This window comes from Ambystoma mexicanum, chromosome 2p (assembly GCF_040938575.1).
Source record: "Ambystoma mexicanum isolate Mex_15411 chromosome 2p, UKY_AmexF1_1, whole genome shotgun sequence".
Classification (NCBI taxonomy): Eukaryota; Metazoa; Chordata; class Amphibia; order Caudata; family Ambystomatidae; genus Ambystoma; species Ambystoma mexicanum.
Window position 1 is genome coordinate 915,034,837 of NC_090923.1, and position 20,698 is coordinate 915,055,534.

A 20,698-nucleotide genomic window follows, 5' to 3' on the forward strand; every position below is an offset into this window, starting at 1 on the left:
TGAATGCAAAAACAGTGGAATAAGTTTCAAAAAGTGTATAGAAGTGTTAAAAATGATGCCAGAAGGTGGGAAATGGCAGAGTTTTAAGGTGAAACTTTGTAAATTGGACAAAATTGTTGCTATATTGGGGTAAGTATGATATTAGTAAGTTGTAGGAAATTAGCATGCACTGGTAAAAACCCATGAAATTCACTGAAAGAACGTTGTTAAAGGGATGTTATGGTTAAGTGCACTAATAAAAACCTATGAAATTCAATTAAAAAAGTTGTTAAAGGGAAGGTATGTTACAAGTAAAACCAAAAAACCTCAGCAATTTGACAGTTATGGTAAGCTAAGCAACCATAACTTGTGCCACCACCGTACACTGCTAAGACTAACACCCAGGATATCAAAGATGACATCACAAATGTCATTGATGACATCACATATGAAATTCCTTTTGATGAAAAGTCTCTACAAGGGGTTGTGTTTATAATATTGGTAACAAGATGTCAGGGGTGATCGGGAGGCCTATCATGAAGTACTTAACTATTAAAGAATGTACTCATCTAAACAAATCATTGTATTGGAGTGCTGTTGTTAATACAGGAACCTAATCATACATAAACATAGGCAATGGCTGCAGCATGCACCATTGAAGTACACTATTTTTAATCTTGTAATTTTGGATAGTAAAATAATGACTGCTACCTTATCAGAGTTTTGAGTAATGTTAAACATCGTATAAATAGCTAGCAATTCAAGACTTACTACACATGGGTGCTTAGTACAAACAATACATACAAAGACCCAGGATGCATACAAATCAGAGGCACATACCAGGAAACTAAAGAACGAAAGGAAGAAAGAAACAGAAGCACCAGTAAATATTAATAACATTCAAGTGTATCTTCATGTATACAAATTATTTGTGTGTTTGAGGCCTCCTTATTGCCCCATGTATGTGTACCATGTGCTGAGACCAAACCCTAAGGAAAGTACTTTAAGATAATACGACAAGATTAATGTCTAGATATAAAGCACCTTTTGAATTTTCGTATTCTGACTGACAGTGAACAAAACCACCTGGCTTAGATATGTCAGTGAACAAAAACAAGTGGCCTACATATGTGATGTCATCAGTGATGTCATCAATGACATTAGTGATGTCATCTCTGATGTCCTGGGCGTTAGTCTTAGCGGTGCATGGTGGTGGCGCGAGTTATGGTTGCTTAGCTTACCACAAGTGGTGAATTTCTGAGGTTTTTTCGGTTTTACTTGTAACCATAACGTCCCTTTTAATGTTGTTTTGTTATTGAATTTCATAGGTTTTTATTATTACAACTTAACCATAACATCCCTTTAACAACGTTTTTCAGTGAATATATTATATTCACTGAAAAACGTGTATAGATATTACACATAGATATTAGTATATATATATATATATTACACAGCCACAGTAGTGGCCGTGTAGTTATGGTTAAGTTGCTGTTCCCATAGGAAGAGCACTTTTTGGGCGGCTTATAACTCCTCTCTCCCTGGACGAATCCTCACCAAACATTGCAAAAAAAGTATATGGGTCACTCTGAATTCTTTTGCAAAGTTTGAAGATGTTTGGGCCAGGGAGGGAAAAGTTATAGGTCCCAAAACGTATTTTTTTCCCCATAGACTGAATGGGGGAAAAACTTTGCGCACGGCTACAGGTGAAACCGCTGGATGGATTTTGACGAAATCTGCGGCAGGTACAGGGGCTTGGTCCAGAAAGCGTGCTTTTGTAAATTTGGTCACCATCCGTGCAGTATTTTTCTTTATAATTATCAAAAAGTAGGTCTGAAAAAATTAGTAATATCTATGTTCGCTCCGCGGTCACACTTCCCTGTTCGGTCGACGAACAAGATACCGATTGGCTAAGGGGCTTGCGTCATGACCGCGGACACGCAACATCTCTGCCCATTGACTGCTGCGAGACGTGTTCTGCGTCAGATGGTTTGGATGTGCCCGACATCTTGGATCCGCGGAAAGCGGAGCAACAACCAGCGTACACATGCTTTTTTCATGAAACTATTTTGCTGTGTCACAGAGCATTGGGAAAGGTTCAGACAGTAAGAAATGGGTGATCAATGCATTTGTTCCGGGGGTCGGTCGTCATGATGTAATTTCTATGGGCACCTTGTACGCACAGTAAATGTGGGGTGTAATAACGATAGCACTTCAGTCCATGCAGTGGACAGGAAATGTGTAACTGTTGAAAGCACATGCGTGTTGGTAGGCAACATTGAAATTGACAACATGCCGTGAATGCATTATTTTTTCCAATAGCTATTATTATATTCATTAGTATGCCGCCATGGGTGGCACATGCTACGGTGGTTGTGGCCAGGGCCTAGAGTCTTGGATGCATGGCCGTCAGCCGAAGGCCGAAGGCCTTACTTCCAAGACTGTAGGCCCTGGCCACAACCACCACCACATGTGCCACCCATGCTTACACCCGTAGTGTTGCGTTTTCATTGGCAAGTTGTGGGGAGTGCGTGCAGTCTTGGGTGCATGACCGAAGGGCATGCACCCAAGAACAAAGTGGTAAGTACTAGACGTGGAAGACACTGCACAGCCATCCCATGTAATATCCACAGACATACAGCTAGGAGTGAAGCCTCTGGGCAGACGCACTGAAGGATAACACACCTACATAATAACCCCCACACATCACTGAGGTGGTTGTGGGGAGACCCTGCACTCTTGGGTGCAGGGCCAAAGGCCATGCACCCAATAATACACTTATACCTACTTAATGACGTATGTTCTATGGCCTCCTTGTACGCACAGAAAATGAGGAGTCCAATAAGGCCAGTATTTCAGCCCGTGCAGTGCACGGGGGATTTGTTACATTTGTAAGGACACATGTGGTGTTAGGGAACATTGAAATTGACAACATGCCGTGAATGCATTATTTTTTTCCAATGGCTATTATTATATTCATTAGTACGCCGCCATGGGTGGCACATGCCACAGTGGTTGTGGCCAGGGCCTAGAGTCTTGGATGCATGGCTGTCAGCCAAAGGCCTTACTTCCAAGACTGTAGGCCCTGGCCACAACCACCGCTGCATGTGCCACCCATGCATACACCCGTAGTGTTGCGTTTTGATTGGCAAGTTGTGGGGAGTGCGTGCAGTCTTGGGTGCATGGCTGAAGGCCATGCAACCAAGAACAAAGTGGTAAGTACTAGACTTGGAAGACACTGCACACCCATCCCATGTAAGATCTACAGACATACAGCTAGGATTGAAGCCTCTGGCCAGAAGCTCTGAAGGATATCACACCTATAGAAAAACCGCCACTACCAAACTTCACTGAGGTGTTTGTGGAGAGACCCTGCACTCTTGGGTGCATGGATGAAGCCCATGCACGCAAGACTGAAGTCATAAGCAGTGGAGTTACAAGTCAATATGGGTGTGGTGGAATGCGCTAGTTGTGTTGATGCCCTAGTCTCTTAACTTCATGGCTGCAGACGATGGTCCGAAAAGTAAATGTATAAGCAGCTAATTTACAAGGACCATGGTTTTCATATGCAGCGATGGTTGTGGATAGGAACTATACTCCTGGTACCTTGGTTGTAAGGCGTGGGTGGTAGGTTACTCATCGAAGATGGAAGGCAGCCTACAGGCACTGCAGCATATTAGTACCATAGATTAGACGTGTAGATTCCCATGTGTAGAAAATGCCTGCCAATATACTTACTCCTTACTTTGTTCAGAATCCACATACTTTTTTTTAATTGGCTATCGTACTTGGCGGAAGTATCACTTTTTCCATTTCTGAGATGAAAGAAAAAGGTGTGTTAGTGTTTGCATTTTTTTTTAAATTTACTACATTGCATAATAGACAGTTAACCTTTTTTTTTTTACCCTCATATTTAGTTTACAAACCAGTGTACTGTGCATTGCGCTCAGTTTCTGTGTTTGCTTTTCTAATCCTTGGGTCTGGGGAAAAAAATCCTTGTCGGATTAAAAAAAAACTTCATTTCCTATGGTACTAACTACTTCCTTTTTTCCTTTCAGTGTTTTCTTCATCTTTCTGATCAATGTCATGTTTGTTGCCTTCCTGCCCATTTTTAACAACAGTTAGATACCTGTAGGCATATTCTAACTGTGCATTTGTTCCTACAGATTTGTGATACTCATTCATTTGTGTCGTTGTTATATCCTGTTTCTTTCATCTTTCCCATTAATGTTTTGTTTGTTGCCTTCCTGCCGATTTTTAACAACAGGTAGATACCTATAGGCGTATTCTACCTGTGCATTTGTTTCCAACGATCTGTGATAATCATTTATTTGTATCATTCTTCCATCCTGTTGGGTAGTTAGATACCTGTGGGCGTATTCTGTTTGTAGTCTTTCACATAATTTGTTGACAATCTTGAAGTACACATTATTTCGTAACTTTTGGCTTCAAGAACATTACATACGCATTTGTTAGGTTAGCTGGCAACCTCTGCTTTAGAGTAATGGTGCTATCATTACATTCAAACCATCCAGAATTCTTTTTAATGTATGCAGTGTAGTGACCTGCATTGGTTGTAGCTCCTGCATGGTAGATTATTCCTATTGTTGTAAAGGTTTTCTTTCCAAGTGACACTTGACCGTGTGTGAATCCAATCAGTTTACAGTTGTTTTTGGTGCCATCTGCATTATAACGTAGAAGCATAAGTATTATGTAGGCACTATGTGATTTTATCAGTAAGGTAGAGCGATTGTCTGAATTGCAAATACTACATAATCTGGCATGGTTTGCATTTTGTACAAGTTGCTGAAATGGAATGCTCTCACTATTTGGTATGGAAACATTCACAAATCGCTCATTTGGGATTTCTTCCTGTATCACTTTGCTACAGAGAGTGCATGTATGTTTCCACATGTACGAAATTTGGAAGATTTCATTTACAGGTATGCTTTTGTTTTCCAATACTAATAGTATGTACATTAGAAATTCTTGTGGATCTTCTTGTGAGTTCATAGTGAATCTCACCATTCCAGCACAGTCGTCCAATTGTTGCCTTACTCCATGAACACTGTATGTGTTGTCAGGATTACTTGTTGCATTTCTATGCAGCACTAACATTTGCAAACACAATTGGTCTATACTGTGCAGGTAAATATTGTTAACAATTGGTGGCAATTGAAATAGAATATTAATTGCTACATTTGCATAGCAACTTACCCCACTTTCATTTGCAAATTTGAATGGGCCAGCAAGTTCTGAATCTGAGTGCATTTTTCGTTTTTTCTGTTGCTTCTTTGCCGACGTCCGTGGTTTACATTCCCTAATAGGTTCTTCTATGTTTGCGGCAATTGATGAAACTTTAGCTTCTTTTCTTTTCTTTGCTGAATTTGCTGTTGCATTCTGTTGCATTTCTGTTTCATTTACTTTTCTTTTACCAGGTTTCACTTTATCTGGAACAGGGTATTGTTTCAGATGAGGGGTGTACAGTGAACTCAATCTATTGTATTCTAGAATGCAAGGAATATCAGCTTTGACTTTACTTGAATCAAAGTTTATTAGCAATAGACCGTCAAGTGTACATAAACATGATAATGCTACGTAGCTCATGCCTTCCTTAAACACTGTGTTTCCTATATCTATCAATGCTTTGTCTAGGGTAAGACCTTGGGATTTATGAATGGTAACTGCATATGCAAGAGTTAGAGAAAATTGCTCTCTACGTACATACATGTCTTTGAAGGGAAGGAATCAAGCAATTGAGCGCCCTATCCTTTTCACTTCTGAAATTTTATCGAAGCAAATATTTACAAACTGAATGTTGCTATCACTTGGGTATGATTGAAAGCCAACAACTGTGCCCAGTGCTCCATTAACTAGCCGTTGCTCTACGTCAAGGTTACGTTTAAGCATTACTCTACAATTTAAGGATAATTTCACTATTTTTTCCAACCCAGCTGTGTTGGAGATTGAATTTTCTAAACTATTTAGTTTTGTTGTGGCTTGCTCACACATGGGTACTGTCATACCATGTACGTCTAGTTTGTCTGTGGCGCTAATTTCTATTATTGCTTGCATTTCTTTCTTTAACATTGTTTCATTGAATTTCAAACAGCTTGCAAGAGTTGGCATTAAGGCCATACAATTGACATTTGTGTGCGCTATTTGTTCCATAACATCAGTTGCACATGCATTATCGCCATAAAGTGCATGTATATGCTGTTTTTTCAATACAACTTGTGCTTCTTGCGATAATACACCAACTCTAATACTTTTTAAGATGTTGGCATAAGTGAGATCTGCAGATTTCCGCATGTTCTCAGTTAATTCTCTGTATTGGAAATGTTGCCAAAGGTTAACATTACCTATGCTACCAACAGTTTTCCGGCAGAGTTTGTGGCCTAAGGTTTTAAAAATCGGTTCACCTTTCACTGGTGTCAATTGTAGAAGATCTCCAAAAATGATAATGTGTTTCCCTGCAAAGAGTTCTTCATTATTATTTTTAAGTACTTCTTGCAATCTGAGATGAATCAAAGCCAACATTAGGTTGGAGACCATGCTCACTTCATCTATTAGTAGCATTTTCATTTGTTTCAATACTGTACGTAATTCCATTGCAGCTTCTGCAGAAAGTTTGTAGTAGTCTAATTTATTTTGATGCTCTACTGGAAGCAGTAGTAATCGGTGTAAAGTCACACCGCCTATGTTGCAGGCAGCTAAACCTGTGGGGGCTGTTACAACAGCTGACATTTTGTTGTTTGTCAATTGTTGAAGGAACTTGCTGATGATTTTGATTAAGAATGTTTTCCCTGATCCAGCTTCACCACTGACGTACAGCAGTATAGGTTTATAATTTTGGCAGGTATATTCTTTATTTTCATGTTGTACACCATGTACAATTTGTTTTGTTACGTCTTCAAAAATGGTGCGCTGATCGTTGTTAAGTTTTGCTTGTTGTACAGTTAAGTCTTCTGTATCTTCTTGATACTGATACATGGTGTTTTCTACTTCTGCCATAGCTACTTCAGCCTCATTTGCTATTAGTGGTTGTCCTAATGGTTCTTGACTTCCTCTTACAGAAGGTTGACTTCTGTCGGAAGAGTCTTTATCTAGTTGGGCCTGAAGTAGTTCTTCCTGTTGCTGCTCATTGTGTAACATTCTTTTGTACTGCGTAAAGTTCACATCGGTGATAGTGCTTTTATTTGCTTTGAAAGCATCTTCATAGCACTCATAATTATCTAGTATGTCTTCCTCTTTTCTCCATGGTTTGAAAAGTTGTAACGGAGACATGTAATATAGTTCTTTCTGTTGAGGAGTTTTTAATGACAATTTCACATGATTAATTAAGCTTTGTTTGTTAAGTTTCACTAAGCTCCCTTCACAATCGGTCACTCTATATCTAGGTTTGCTTTCATCGGGTTTTACATTATTTTTGTATGCAAAGTTTTGAGCTGTGTGTTATAGACACAGGCTTTCCAGAGTGGTACTCCTGTTCGGATAGTATGTGTCCAGTAAATTGTTTTTTAGAATGTCTTGGCTGTTGGGATAATTTCTGGCAATTGTTTGTATGTCCTCATATGATTTTGGCACTCTTTTTCTAGATTTTGCAGGACCAAGACTGAGCCATACTATGTTGTCTGATTTTCCATACAAAGCAGTGTCGATTAAACTGCTTCATAGGCCCCACATTTTTATGCCTAGGCTGTACATTTTCTGTGATAATGTTTTGTCTGATGCTAGGTCATCCCAAAGGTCTTGAAGCTCTGTTTTTTCTGCTTTTGTTAAGTAGGCTGTAACATATCGTGCAACAGCAGTTGAATTGTCTGCAATGTACTGCACATCTATGTTTGCATTCCATAATAGGGCAATGATTGCATTGTAATCATTGATATATGTTGATTCTTCCCTTCTTTTTATGTAACACGTGTTTTTAGGTGATTTACCTTTAACACTATGTCGAAAGAAATGAAGTTGTTTACTTCACCTGTTTCTGTAACTGGTCTAGGGAAACCAAAGCGGCATTTGGTGTAGTATTTACCTTTGTTTTTGTATTTGTGGCGACAATATTTGCCACATTTGTGTCTTTGAAATTGTAAAATCTGCCCATGCAGCTCACTTTGTGTCTGTTGTGAAGGGATTTCACATGTGACATATTTTTTGATAAACTGCAAAACAGTGCTATCACTGTCGTGCCCAAATTTCGGTGCACCTTTGATCCATAACAGCATGTGAATATGTGGTGCTCCTCTCGCTTGATATTCTTTTCTCCAAAAGAAGTGTTGCACTTTTCCAAGGGGAGGAACAGTTTTATTGCAAATAAAGTGTAGCATTGCAATGAAACGATGATGGAAATATCTTGAGACATTAACTGGATCTAGAGAGCAAAGTTCTCCAGGTGTTAATATATCTATGTTGTTTTTGTTGCTGTTTGCTATTCGTAGGAACTCATGTAAATCTTCCCATGCATATTCTGCACAATTTAGCGTAACAAACCAAGTTGGCGGTCCAAGGTTTCTGACCATGCAACATACGTCACTGTGCCGTCTGAACCAGTATTCCTTTGTACCACGCATGTTTGCAAACAAATTTGTTATACTTGATTGTAAAACCCCATCTTTTTCTTGTACTTTTTGTATTAACTGCGTAGCTGACATATTTTGAAAGTGTGTTCCAGATTTAAGAATGTGTGCAACTCCATAACATAGTGTTGCTAATTCACTTTCATAGAGTAGGTGGAATATGTATTCCACATTTTGTCTAAATCTGGGTTCATGCGAATACATTGGTAATGAGCGGTATTCTGATGCCCCAATCTGTGTGGGTTAATCATCGTATCTTCCACCTTTGCCAGTAGGAAATAGCAGTGGAAAAGCACGTGCTTCTATACTTTTTTCCCAAATACTCATTGGTGACCCTTTGGTTTGTCGCATTTGGTACGTTTCTAGTGCATCATCTATGCTTTCATTGGAATGCAATGGATGAATTGTGTAATGGTCCAAAAGAGTGGATACTGTAGCTGGATCCAGAAGTTCGAATTGTCCAGTTTCTGATGGCTCTTGAATTATTTCATTTGTTTCCCTTAAGCTTTCATCAATATTTAATTCATTGTAGTACTCATTATTGTCTTTTAGATATTGCAATGCTTGTCTAACTTTGTGTAAGTCCACTAATTGTTGCCAAATTATTTTGTCCTTTCTTGGTACTCCATTTACCAAGACTATTAAAGAATGCTCTATTTAACATTCCACTCCTAGAGTGTGTACATTTTCCGTTAGATCTAATGGCAAGTAAACTACTTTGCCATGAATGCCTTTCACAGTTCAGAGGAAGGTAATTTTGCTGTTTTTGGATGAAGGCGTATAATTGCTTGAAATGGGTGAACTGTTTGAATGATTATGCTCTCATACAAATTGTGCTGTTGCAGGATTTTTGGTAATGGAAACAATTCCAAATTATTTGTAATAGCACGTGAAGGAGTGTGGTTGTTGTCTAATTTTGCAGTACAGTAACTGCAACATATTAGGCGTTCAGTTATTTCATATTTGTTTTCAGCTAAAAGGTACAAAGCTAATTCAAACCATTTAGAGTCTTCATTGTCTTCTATTTTGTATGCTATGTCCACATTTTTTGTGTTCCTTTTGTAAAATGTTCTGCGACAACACACACACACAGTTTGGTACTTCAGCCGATGACCTAAATTTTACTATTTCTTTTCTGTATGTGTGTAATAGAAGGTTGCTATGTGCAGAATTGTCGCTACTATGTTCTAAAACTGTTGCATTTTGTACGTGGCTCTCACTTCCAAAATACTTTTTCTGAATACGGTCCATTTCTTCTTGTAAGTATTTGGGTGTACCATGCAGAAGAGTGGTATTTAAATTGCCTAATTCTGAAGCTGGACTTTTTGCATAGTATATTTTATATACTAAATTTCTTACATTGGAATGATGTACTGATATTCTTTTGATATCATGGAAGGTACTTTTGCAAATAGGCCCAGAAATGCCGGCTAATGAATGTCCTTTTAGTCCTGTGTCTTTCCGCACTGGACAAATATCCTTATTTTGCAGCACTTTCATTTTACTTTTGTCTTTCCCTTTTACATATTGATTGAGGAACTGACGTAAAGATTTGAAAGCTTTGTTTGGAATGGCACACATTGATGTGCACGGCCATTTGTATACTGGACGGTGTGGTTCTGCTGAATCGAGAGGTAATTCTGAGTTTTCAGGAGATAGTTTTGTAAGCAGTGTTTCTTGTTCCATTATGGTAGTATTGATTTTCTCATATCCTCGTCCACTGCTATGGATGGCAATTGTGTTTGTTTGATTTTGTTTGTATGCTTCTTCATTAAAATATGGCTCTGTGGTTGTTGTGTGACTCCATTCACCACCACAAACATGCAAGATATTATTTTTGTTCACATTCCGTTTATTGCTGAGTTTCTTTTGTAGTTTGGTACTTAGTTTTGTTAGTGCTTTCATCCTATTTAACACTAATATGAATGAATTCCTTTTGAGAAGGATTGCACTGTCCACGAGTGCTTGTAGAATTAACTTTCTACGGTAGGTTTTAAGGGGTGAGGATGATTTTGGTCCTCTTCTTAGTAGATTTTGAAGGACTCTGACAAAACATTTTTGCTAAAATACTTGTTTTTACTATGGGTTCTTCTTACACTATCAGGATTATTAGGAACATTGTTAGCTGTACTGGCAGCCATTTTTTGACAACATTTCTGTTGGAGGAGGTACAGTTTCGGTAGTTGAGACTTCCTTTCTTTTGTTACCCAACTGCATTAGCTGGTTTGTACCAAGATTCTCTACAAACTCTACAACAGGTGGATGCTTACATTGGGCACCTTTATTTTTATTTGCTCTAATTCTGCGTTCCTTTCTATGGAGTTGCTTTTTGGTAGGCATTTTTTGGTGTCTGTTGAGAAAGAATATATACTTTGGTCTGTTGTCCAATGTATGTGTGCAGTGTGCATGTGTGCATAAGTCTGATGGGGAAGCTCTTTGTCATGGCTACTTTACTGTTTGTATACTTCTACAATGTGCTTCAGCTGAGTGTACAAAGTGGCCTACTTGTGACGAGAACCATTATTAATAACCGAAATGCCAAAAACTTGCTACAGCAACTTCTTTTCACAATCTAACCTTCTAAGGATTACGTATGTTATTTGAGTACCAAACACATAAGGATTTGTCAGCCATTCTGCCTGTTATTCTTTGTTCAATAAATGAATATTTGTAGGTAGAATGGTTTACAAATCAATGCTTGCTTTGGTGCCCAAAATAAACAAATAACCCACGCAGCCTCTTTAAGGAGTAGTTACAATATAAAGGTTGTACTGTACTTACTTTTTTGTGCAAGATGACCAGGTTTCTTCGGATATGTCGTCTGCAGTGTAGATGCTGTTGATTCTAAGGAGAGTAGTCTTCACTGCGAATTAAAAAAACAAAATCAATTACTTTGTGTGTTTGCAGCAGTGATGATACTGCAGACATTATTTGTGCTTCTTTCGTCAGAGCATTGAACTTTCATATTTCAACCCAGTGCACGTGCACATTTCACTTCACTCTGTGCAGTCTTTGCATAGTACTTGCAGTATGGTACTTGAAAGTGCTTCAAAATAACTAAACCTTTTAAGGGTATGGAAATGCCTTGTTGTTTACAAAGTGCACTATGCATAGGAGAGAGGTTTGTAAGCGATAGGGCATGGTACTAGATGGGGAAACATTTTCTACTTGTTAATGAAAAGTATGATGTCGAAAAATCGGGAGACCCTCAGAAGGAAATGTCACCACCACAATCGGGAGCGCTTACTATTCTCATACGATCACATTGCAAGTAGCATTACTGCAGGCCGTACAGAGTACACAACTCCTACATTTTCACATACAAAATTGAGGTCTGCCCTAAATAGGCATGCTTGCAACGTATGTACAGGTTATGCGGAAGACAGTAAGCAGTCGTGCGATTTGTGAATGACAAATCGGCAATCTTGCACTTTAAAGGGGGAGCGTTGTTATGTATTCCCTGTGGACATTTAGCGGCATTATTTTGTCTAAATTAAATCATAAGGCTTCCACATGTTCTCTGATTAAAATATACATACCTGCACTCTATACTGATGCATGTGGACATGCATGGAGCTGTATGTATAAATTTGCAATCCTTGCACAGTAGCTTGTGAAGTAGGTGCTTTGCAATGGTATGCGACTTCCATTCAGAATCATCGATAGGAATTTTAAAGTGCGCCATGTTGCTGACGGAGTTAAAATTAGCATTGTTCTATGTGATTGGTGGATGATTGTGCGACCGCTTAGTTGTGTCCAATGAGGGACTCGCTTTGGTACCGCTGTAGAAAGGGTGGAAGGACTGGGTAAAAGTTACATGCCGCACGCAGGCAACGCTTGTCCGCTGGTAGGGCGTGTCACATACGGGTTTCTACAGCAAATCCTGCATGGAAACGCGACTGTAGGCATCAGCCAATCAGATGTTCACATTACTCTTTTGTGTCGAAAGAAGGTGCGCACTCTGAAGATGGCAGAGGTGGAGAGGGTCCGGGTTTTGATGCTTGGAGACATTTTTGTGCAAGTTTCACAACACTATGCCGAGAGTAGGCATGTGGCACACCATTTCAATGTGAGAGGAGTGGAGGTGGTGTGGAGCACTGACACTGATGCCAATGCTACGGCAATTCTGCAAGTTTGTAGAGACATGCGTAGAATGACTACTCCTCATGTGGTAATTTTGCACTACGGTGCTTGCCATTTGGGATACGTGACTTCATGTACTTTGTTGGCAGATTTGGCACAGTTGGTTGAAGCACTCATGACCATCTTCCCTACAACGAAAGTAATTTTTTCTGCTTTACTCCCGAGAGTACAATGGAACAACACTTCTGTTTTCTGTCCAGATCAAAGCATCTGGAGGTGTATCATCAATTGCGGTATGCGTGCATTCATGCTACGAGTTGGTGTGTTTTTTTGCAGCCACGATAACATTGCTCCAAGCAATGCGCATTACTTTGAAGGAGATGGTGTTGCTAAGATAGTAAGCTAAGCAACCATAACTCGCAACATCTACGTGCATTGCTAAGACTAACACCCAGGACATCAAAGACGGCATCACAAATATCATTGATGACATCACTGATGACATCACATGTGAAAATAATATTCCTAAAAAGTCCCTACCTACAAAGGGTTCTTTCTATTATTTTGGTAGCAAGATGTCAGGGGTGATTGTGTAATGTTACACATGTAATAACTAGCTCACAAATCTAGACTTAATACACACTTGTGCTAAAACAAACAATACATATGATGACCCAATGCATATAACCGAGCAGCACATACAGGGAAACTGAAGTAGGGTAGAAAGAACTAGCAGCATCCCACAGTTTATCTTCCTTTATACAAATTAATTGTGTGTTTGAGGCCTGCCATTGCCCCATGCATGTGCATCATGAGCTGACACCAGACCCTAAGGAAAGTACTTTAAGAACACACGACAAGGGTAACGTTTTGGTATACAGCACCTTTCCAATTTTCATATTGTGCCTGTCAGTGAATAAAACCACCTAGCCTACATTTTTCAATGCACCAAAATAAGTGAGGCACACATGTGATGTCATCAGTGATGTCATCAATGATATTTGTGATGTCATCTTTGATGTCCTGGGTGTTAGTCTTAGCAATGCACGTAGATGGTGCGAGTTATGGTTGCTTAGCTTACTATAATGGGGGAATGTGCAGTGGTGTTTGGTTGCACTGTGAAGTATAACATTCCTTTAGTGAAATTCTTTTACTGAATGCACATATATATGTATGGCAGGGAAGGAAAAGAAAGGGGCTAAACAAGTGATGTTGTCATTGATGTCAGCATTGACATTTGAGATGACATCTTTCATGGTCTGAGTGTTAGTGTTAGCAGTGCACAGGGGTAGTGTCAGGGTTGGGGGCTTAGTTTACCATAAGTGTCGAATTTCAGGGGTTTTCGGTTTTAATTTGAAGCATAAAGGGGAGGAGGAAAGTTTTTTTTTGTAGTGAATATATATATATATATATACATATATATATATATATATATATATATATATATATTAGGTGCATAATTAAGGTTAAGTAGGGTAGCTCTTACGTAGAGCAGAGTGTTCTTTTAATGGGAATGTTAAGTAGGTGTAGGATGTTATTGTTTTAGGAAAAAGAGGTAGAGGGGAGGTACCCTGGTGAGAGGTAGTGGAAGGAAGCGACAGCCTACCAGAGGCCCCCTAGGAAGATGGGACCACCTACAGAATTCACCCTCCATGTGGGTGGTACCTAGACTTGGAAAGGGGTCTCTTGCATTAGACCCACCCTGTGGGTCCTCAAGACCACTCCAAGGAAAAGTGGGCTGACGTAGCAGATTCCCATTAAGAATGTACTCACGTCAGGGAAATGATAAAAAAAAGGAGTAGGAAATGCTTCAGGTGCAGCGCCACTCCGTATTCAGCTGGTCTGTGGCGTGGGGTAGTCCTTCCCATGGGGACTGTCTCTGCTCTGGGGAACGGAAGAGTACATCCTTTCACGGTCCAGGGCCAGAAAACAGGGGCTACAGTTACACGTTACATAATGCACTAGCTTCATTGGGTTGCCCAGTGAGCTGTGGTCAATGGGGTCACCTCTGCAACAATCTCATCGCAGCCACTGGTTGATATCTATGCCTCATTCTGTCATTTTTCCAAGGCCAATACATGAAATGCCAATACAATGGGAACTATTATCAACTATTATTTACAGCACAATGAAGCTTCAAAAACTGTAGTGGCAACTGCCATATTAAATAAAAGTTATTATCACTTTAAACATCTTTCAAAGCTGTTAAGATTAATCCCAATACTACAACTCGCCCTTTGAGTGAACACAGAGAATATACCCTTAAAGTCCTAATACCCACACATGCACTCATACAATAAAAACACAGTTCTGCAGAAAATTCCAGATCAACTTCACGCATGAAACTTTCCTTATCAACAAAGGGATTACATTATTTTCAAAAAGCATGGACAGCAATGCATAGAAGCATGCATTGCAAAGTTTTCAGTGAGTGACGAGGTTTATGCAGTTCTCAGTAAAAGACCAGGCCCTCTTTGGGTGATGGCATACCACATTCTTGGGGTAAAGTTTGCGTTTAATTTGTGCCAGGGCTGTCCGGTGCTCAGTCCCATGACTTATTTTGAAACGGGGGCCGAGCACCGTCCCCGCTGGCAAAATTGTTTGGCATGCTTGTTCAGCTGCTTGCAGTGCTGACCGCGTCCTAGCCCACCTCTTGCGAAGCAACTGCTTCCGATGCTTGGGAATCCTAGTAATTCCGGCTACTGTGCCACGTTTCAAAGTATTGGATTGTTCCATGAGCCCCCCTTTGTTTCTCAATTCTATAGCACTTGTTTCCAATATAGATAGAAAAAATGCTTCAAAATGCAGCATTTAGCACACCTTTACCAAATTTCTGAAAGCTTTCTTGCAATGGTCACTCGCATAGTGGCCCCTCTCTTCCCGTGTTGCGTGTAGACCTGAAAAAGGTATGCTCACAAACATTACCTAGTTGAATCCATAGAAAAAAGAATTATAAGGAACTTCCTCTGAGGCAAGCATGTGCTTTTTTAAAATGTATTAATTTGTTTGAGTATTTATAATGCGCCTATACAGAATGATCTATATAAATGCACCATTTTGTTTCACATGGTCCCATGCTTCACATGAAATATGAAGGTTTAATATGGTTTAATATGTGAAATAGTCACAAGTTTCTAAATAGCAAAACAATAAACCGTCTTCCAGACCACTTTCCAGGACCCTGACTGGCACTAATTGTTTTACAGATTTAGCGCCATTCTTCCATAACATATACGTCATTACCTGACCTCTTTTAAATTATTACTATGTGGGATATTGGGCTCCTCGCATGGATACACTTGTTATCATGTCAGGGGTGCCGCATCCTTAGGCCGTCAACACTTGATTGTTTTGCTTTCATTATGGGGCTAGCGTTGTTTGACCCAGAGGTTTAACTGGGAAGCATGAGTTTGAGATGCCTCTAAGGTTCTCAAGAGGGTGAAGCAGACCAAATCTGGCAGTTGACTGGCGGGTTTGTTGAGAGTTTGGGATTACAGAGGGATGATGGTTGCTTACAATCATGTGGATCTAGGGTCAACAAATTGTTCCAGCTGATTTTCTTTTTTAAAATCTTGGGACTAGTTTGTGGGTGAGATGGATCCCAAGAATTCAAAAAAGTAGTCAGTGCCTAGAGTAGCTTACTGCACAAATTCTGCAGAAGAAGTAGGCCATAGTGAGTGGCAAATTCTGTCTTGAGCCAGAACACCTGGGAGGTTAATCAACACTCAGTGAAAAAGATTATGAGCGTGGATTCCTTGGTCTGCATTCGTTCATAGTCTACAATAACAAGACCTTGTCTTTGGGCCATTCTCTCCTAGCCATTGAGGCAATGACTTGACTTATACATCCTTTAGGATCTCTTCCTGTCTTACACGCATTACTTTGCCAACAGCTGCCCAGCTGTGAGATCCTCCCATCTCACATGTGTTCAGTACCAACCAATCATTCATGTGTTCTTAACCTTCCAATGTGACCTTTTATTGCCTCAACAGACTGATAAAGTTTTGTTCCTACAGGCCTGTTTATGTCCTTTACTGTGGACCCCTGAGAAGTGAATACACCTGTGCTACCACATGTGTAACCCCCTGTGGTGGCTGATTCAAGATGCATTACCTCTGGTACAATGTGCACTGCACGGAACTCTCCATCTTACCACGTCATCATTATTATTGGTGATTTATGCATCACTTCATGCTGGACTCATTCAGCTTCTAAGCACTCGGTTGGGGATCAGGCCCATGTTGCACTGCATCGCCATGTTCCCAAGGCAAGTGCATTACCCCTGAGCTATCCCGGCTGCAGATAGGGTGAATCCCTCAATGTAAGTTAGAATATGATCTGAGAAATGGATCTTCCTCAATACAAATGTCACTGTGGAGACCTTTATATGTGTGCTAATCTCGTGCAGGCAAAGGGGATGTCTTTGCTAGGTATTAGCCACAGTCTAATGGAATGGAGTCCCACAATCTGTTCAGGTGTCAAGCAAGTTAAGGAAGTTTTGATATTGTTTAGTAAATTGGGGAAGACTCCCTTGGGCACCACTAGTATCAGACCAGTAAAGGGACTCCCTCTATGTGTTTTGGAGTCTGTCAGGGTAGCTTACTTTGAGTAAATGACGGGCAAGGTGATGGGTTTCCCTCCTGACTATAGCCGTGTAAATTCAGGGGTGGACGATGTGCATAACATTACCAAAAAAACCTTGGCTCCTCTTATCCCCTGCTTTAAAATCTTCTAATTAACGTAGATTCGTCCTCCTAGATAAAATCACACTGTTCCAGCAGAAAAGCAAATCTTTGTTTTTTACTTATTTGTAGATCTCTCTCTGCATAACTTAATTGCTTCTTTATGCCACATGGCTTTTTTTTTTAACCTCTAGTCTTCATTTCTAATGTATCGAGCAGTAGGTGATGGGCGCTGAAGGGCAGATAACCTCTCAATATTGAAAAGAATCCCTCACTCACACAACAGGTACAAGTTTCTGTCAGTGTGAGCTTGTGTGGAAGGGAGAGGCGGTGGAAGGATGTGGATCCCAACCACAATTACCACACCTGGGAATGATGCTCAACCAGTAGCTTTTTAATGTGGCCATCTTTTTCCTGTAACCCAATATGGTTTTATCTGATTTGCTCGAAAAGAATCCATCGGGAAAAAAAAAGAATTTGGGTAGATTTTGCTGCAAATATATGCGGGGGGAGAACCCCTGCAACCCCTACCCCCATAAACCCACCACATTAGTTATTATCCTAAACCCACCCCCCACATATATGTGGGGCACAATTTGTTGAAAACCTCCCTATCCCACCCAATGTATCTTATAGCCTTATTATCCTCACTCTCTTAGCAGTTGCCAATTCCCTTACTCACTTGAGCCAGCCCTTAGCAAGGTTTGTGTTTCTTCCTGAAGGCAAATATTTCACACTCCTCAAACCATGCCACCAGAAAGAAGTCGCAAGAATAAAAGGGCATGTCTAAACTTGTAATATGCAGATAATTAAAAGGTTGTCAATAATTAATTGCCCAAACACTACTCACCATTGTTGGTCTCCAGAGCAGTGTGTGGAGATGCAGCGATTGCGCCAAGTTCCTCAGTGCATGTGTTACGGAGCACAAGGTATTTTTCCATCTCGTTGCCGGCCTGTAGAGAGGAGGAGCCTCTGAGAGTCTCACGCTGGTGCTCATCACCTGCTGTCAGTGCTGGGACAAATGCCTCCTGACTTTCCACCTGGATCTCATCGGCATGACTCTTCTCCCCTCCAGCCGCTCTGGAGATGGGGAAGGAGCATCCAGTTGCAGCACCAGTGCGGTCTCCATTTGCTGTGAGAGTGCTTCCTTTTGCTGTGGGTGAAGCCGAACTGTGTTCTGTTGTCCCGGCTGCCTTCCCAGTGTCCTGGTCACTGGCAGTTTCTGGCAGCTGTCGTGTCTCTGCTATGGGATTCTTTTGAATGTGCGAGATTTGGGTTTCTCCCTGCCTGTGCTGCTGATCTTCCTGCTCTGGAGCTTCTGGGTTAAAAGGAGAAGGGAGAAAAGGATTTAGAATGAGAAATAAATATCGATAAGTCAACAGAGCCCAGCCTGAAAAATTACGAAAGCCAGAAAGATGAAAGTGGACATTGTTGTCTCATTGAAAGAAAAAATAACTCTGTGTTGCTCAACGTCCTGGACATCAACCTTTTCATAACAATCTCTATTAGAAATGCTCAATTATGACACAAGTCACCATGGTGACTTCAGTAATTTTCGGCATCACTGGAGAAAGGCAAATGTACTCCCACTCCAAATAAACAGTGAGAGGAAAAGCCGTTCAGCTTCAGCCTAGTCACCCTGACCTCAGTGGAAAAAGCAATATAACCACGTGCAAAACAGGAAACAGACTGTGTATGGTTGCCGACCACTTCTGCACCAATAATCGCACAATCATAAACGACTGCCTTGTGAGAAGCGATAAGTCTTTTACTTACATAGACAAATGCATGTGCTCTGGCAAGTCAACAAGTGCAAGTCTACGGTTTCTGTAAAATAGACTTTTACTGTATTTACAAAAGACCTTCCAATGATTAAATAGCATACTAGCAAAAAGTACCCGTACTCTGCACAGGTTCTGTAGACAGATGTGATAACACTCTCATCAATTGTTAGCTTAGCACTCTGAAGTAAACTGCACTGAGAATGGGTGCGTGTGGCTGGCGGACATACCCCTTAGCAGACGTGCAGGGGAGGCGAGAGTTGGCATCTGGGACCTTCTGTGCGCTCTCCTCACATGTCACCTAACCTTGGCGCGGTGCAGTGTGTTGTGGTGCAAATATCTCAGAAACGGTGCATTTTAGGGCCTTGAAATGTGGTTTTCAGATGTGTTCCTCACGTCGAGACCCTTAATATGAGCTTTGCATGGTCCTTCTACGACCACATTGATGTTTCACTGATTTAAGGCAACCGTTTCATGTGTGAAGGGACTGAAATCCGGGGAATGGGGTGGGGTGTCCAAATGCCATGTAGCCAATGGAGGGTCCTAACAGGTAACTATGCAAAATGTGTTGCAGATTGGTGGAACGGTCCATAATTGTATAAGGAACAAACTAACAATATATAGGGATAGATTGATATGTACAAACACGGTATAGGTAAATAGGTATAGGTAAATAAGAGTTGGGTCAGAACATACAGAGAAAGGCAGCATGACACACAGAAAATATCCCTTCTGATGCCCTGCGGGCACCACTTACCAGAGCTCACACCACCCTTGACCTGTGAACTAACTGGAATGATGTCAAAAATCCTCCGAGAACCACAGAGAGAAATTAGTCTTGAGAACTAAGAGGACGTGTTCCTGCACTATTTTGAGGTTTGTAGGACATCAACGAACCCATTCACACTTTGGACAGCCTGACCAAATGAGTGTTCTCTTGGCCCACCTCCAATAAACCGCATTGGACATGCGCTATATAAAGAGTTAAGGCTTGAGCTAAGTGGCTCTCAGGAATGTATCCTTCTACTGTGGCAGTCCCACTGATAATCCCCATCCATAAAGCAGTAACATGAGGGCAGGGAGTGGCTACCTGCCACTGAACATGCCCGAAAAGTGGTTTATCCAACATCGGCCTGTCCTCCATTTTGTGCCCTTGGTCACAGAAAGTTTTAAGCCCATAAAGAATGGAAGTTTCAGAGGCAAAAGAAAGACCTTGGTGCGAGGACAAACTCACATGGGCGAAAATGGCCAGGGGAGCCTTCCTTTCCTCACCAGATCAGGAATAAGATACATGATGTGCAAACATGTAACATTTATGTTATATTAGTACACAGCGAGGGGGGTGTGGCGGCCTCCCAGCCAATTAGGGGGCTCAGAACAGGGACTTTACCATACGGTAAAACCCCCTCTGTGTGCCTCCTCTGAGCTGGAGGCCACCATCTTCCCTAGGCGGGTCCAAGGTAAGTGGTCCCTGCACTCCCCCACGTCCCCTTCTTTCCACCCTCAGCCTCCTTTTCCACATATTTGGATCCCTCCAACACCACCGCCCGACTTACCTGGTGCTCCCGATGCCCTTGCTGGTGTTCCCTGCGCGTCA

General features: G+C 40.9%; 1 protein-coding gene across 2 annotated transcripts in view; it reads right to left on the minus strand.

The window, feature by feature from the left end:
• LOC138566901 (proton-coupled zinc antiporter SLC30A1-like) overlaps positions 1–20,698 on the minus strand; it is a 196,751-nt gene that overhangs the window by 114,566 nt on the left and 61,487 nt on the right. For both annotated transcript variants that reach the window (XM_069644630.1, XM_069644629.1), the window contains exon 3: positions 18,171–18,638. In XM_069644630.1, the coding sequence (XP_069500731.1) occupies positions 18,171–18,638 (468 nt within the window). The remainder of the gene's footprint in view (positions 1–18,170; positions 18,639–20,698) is intronic.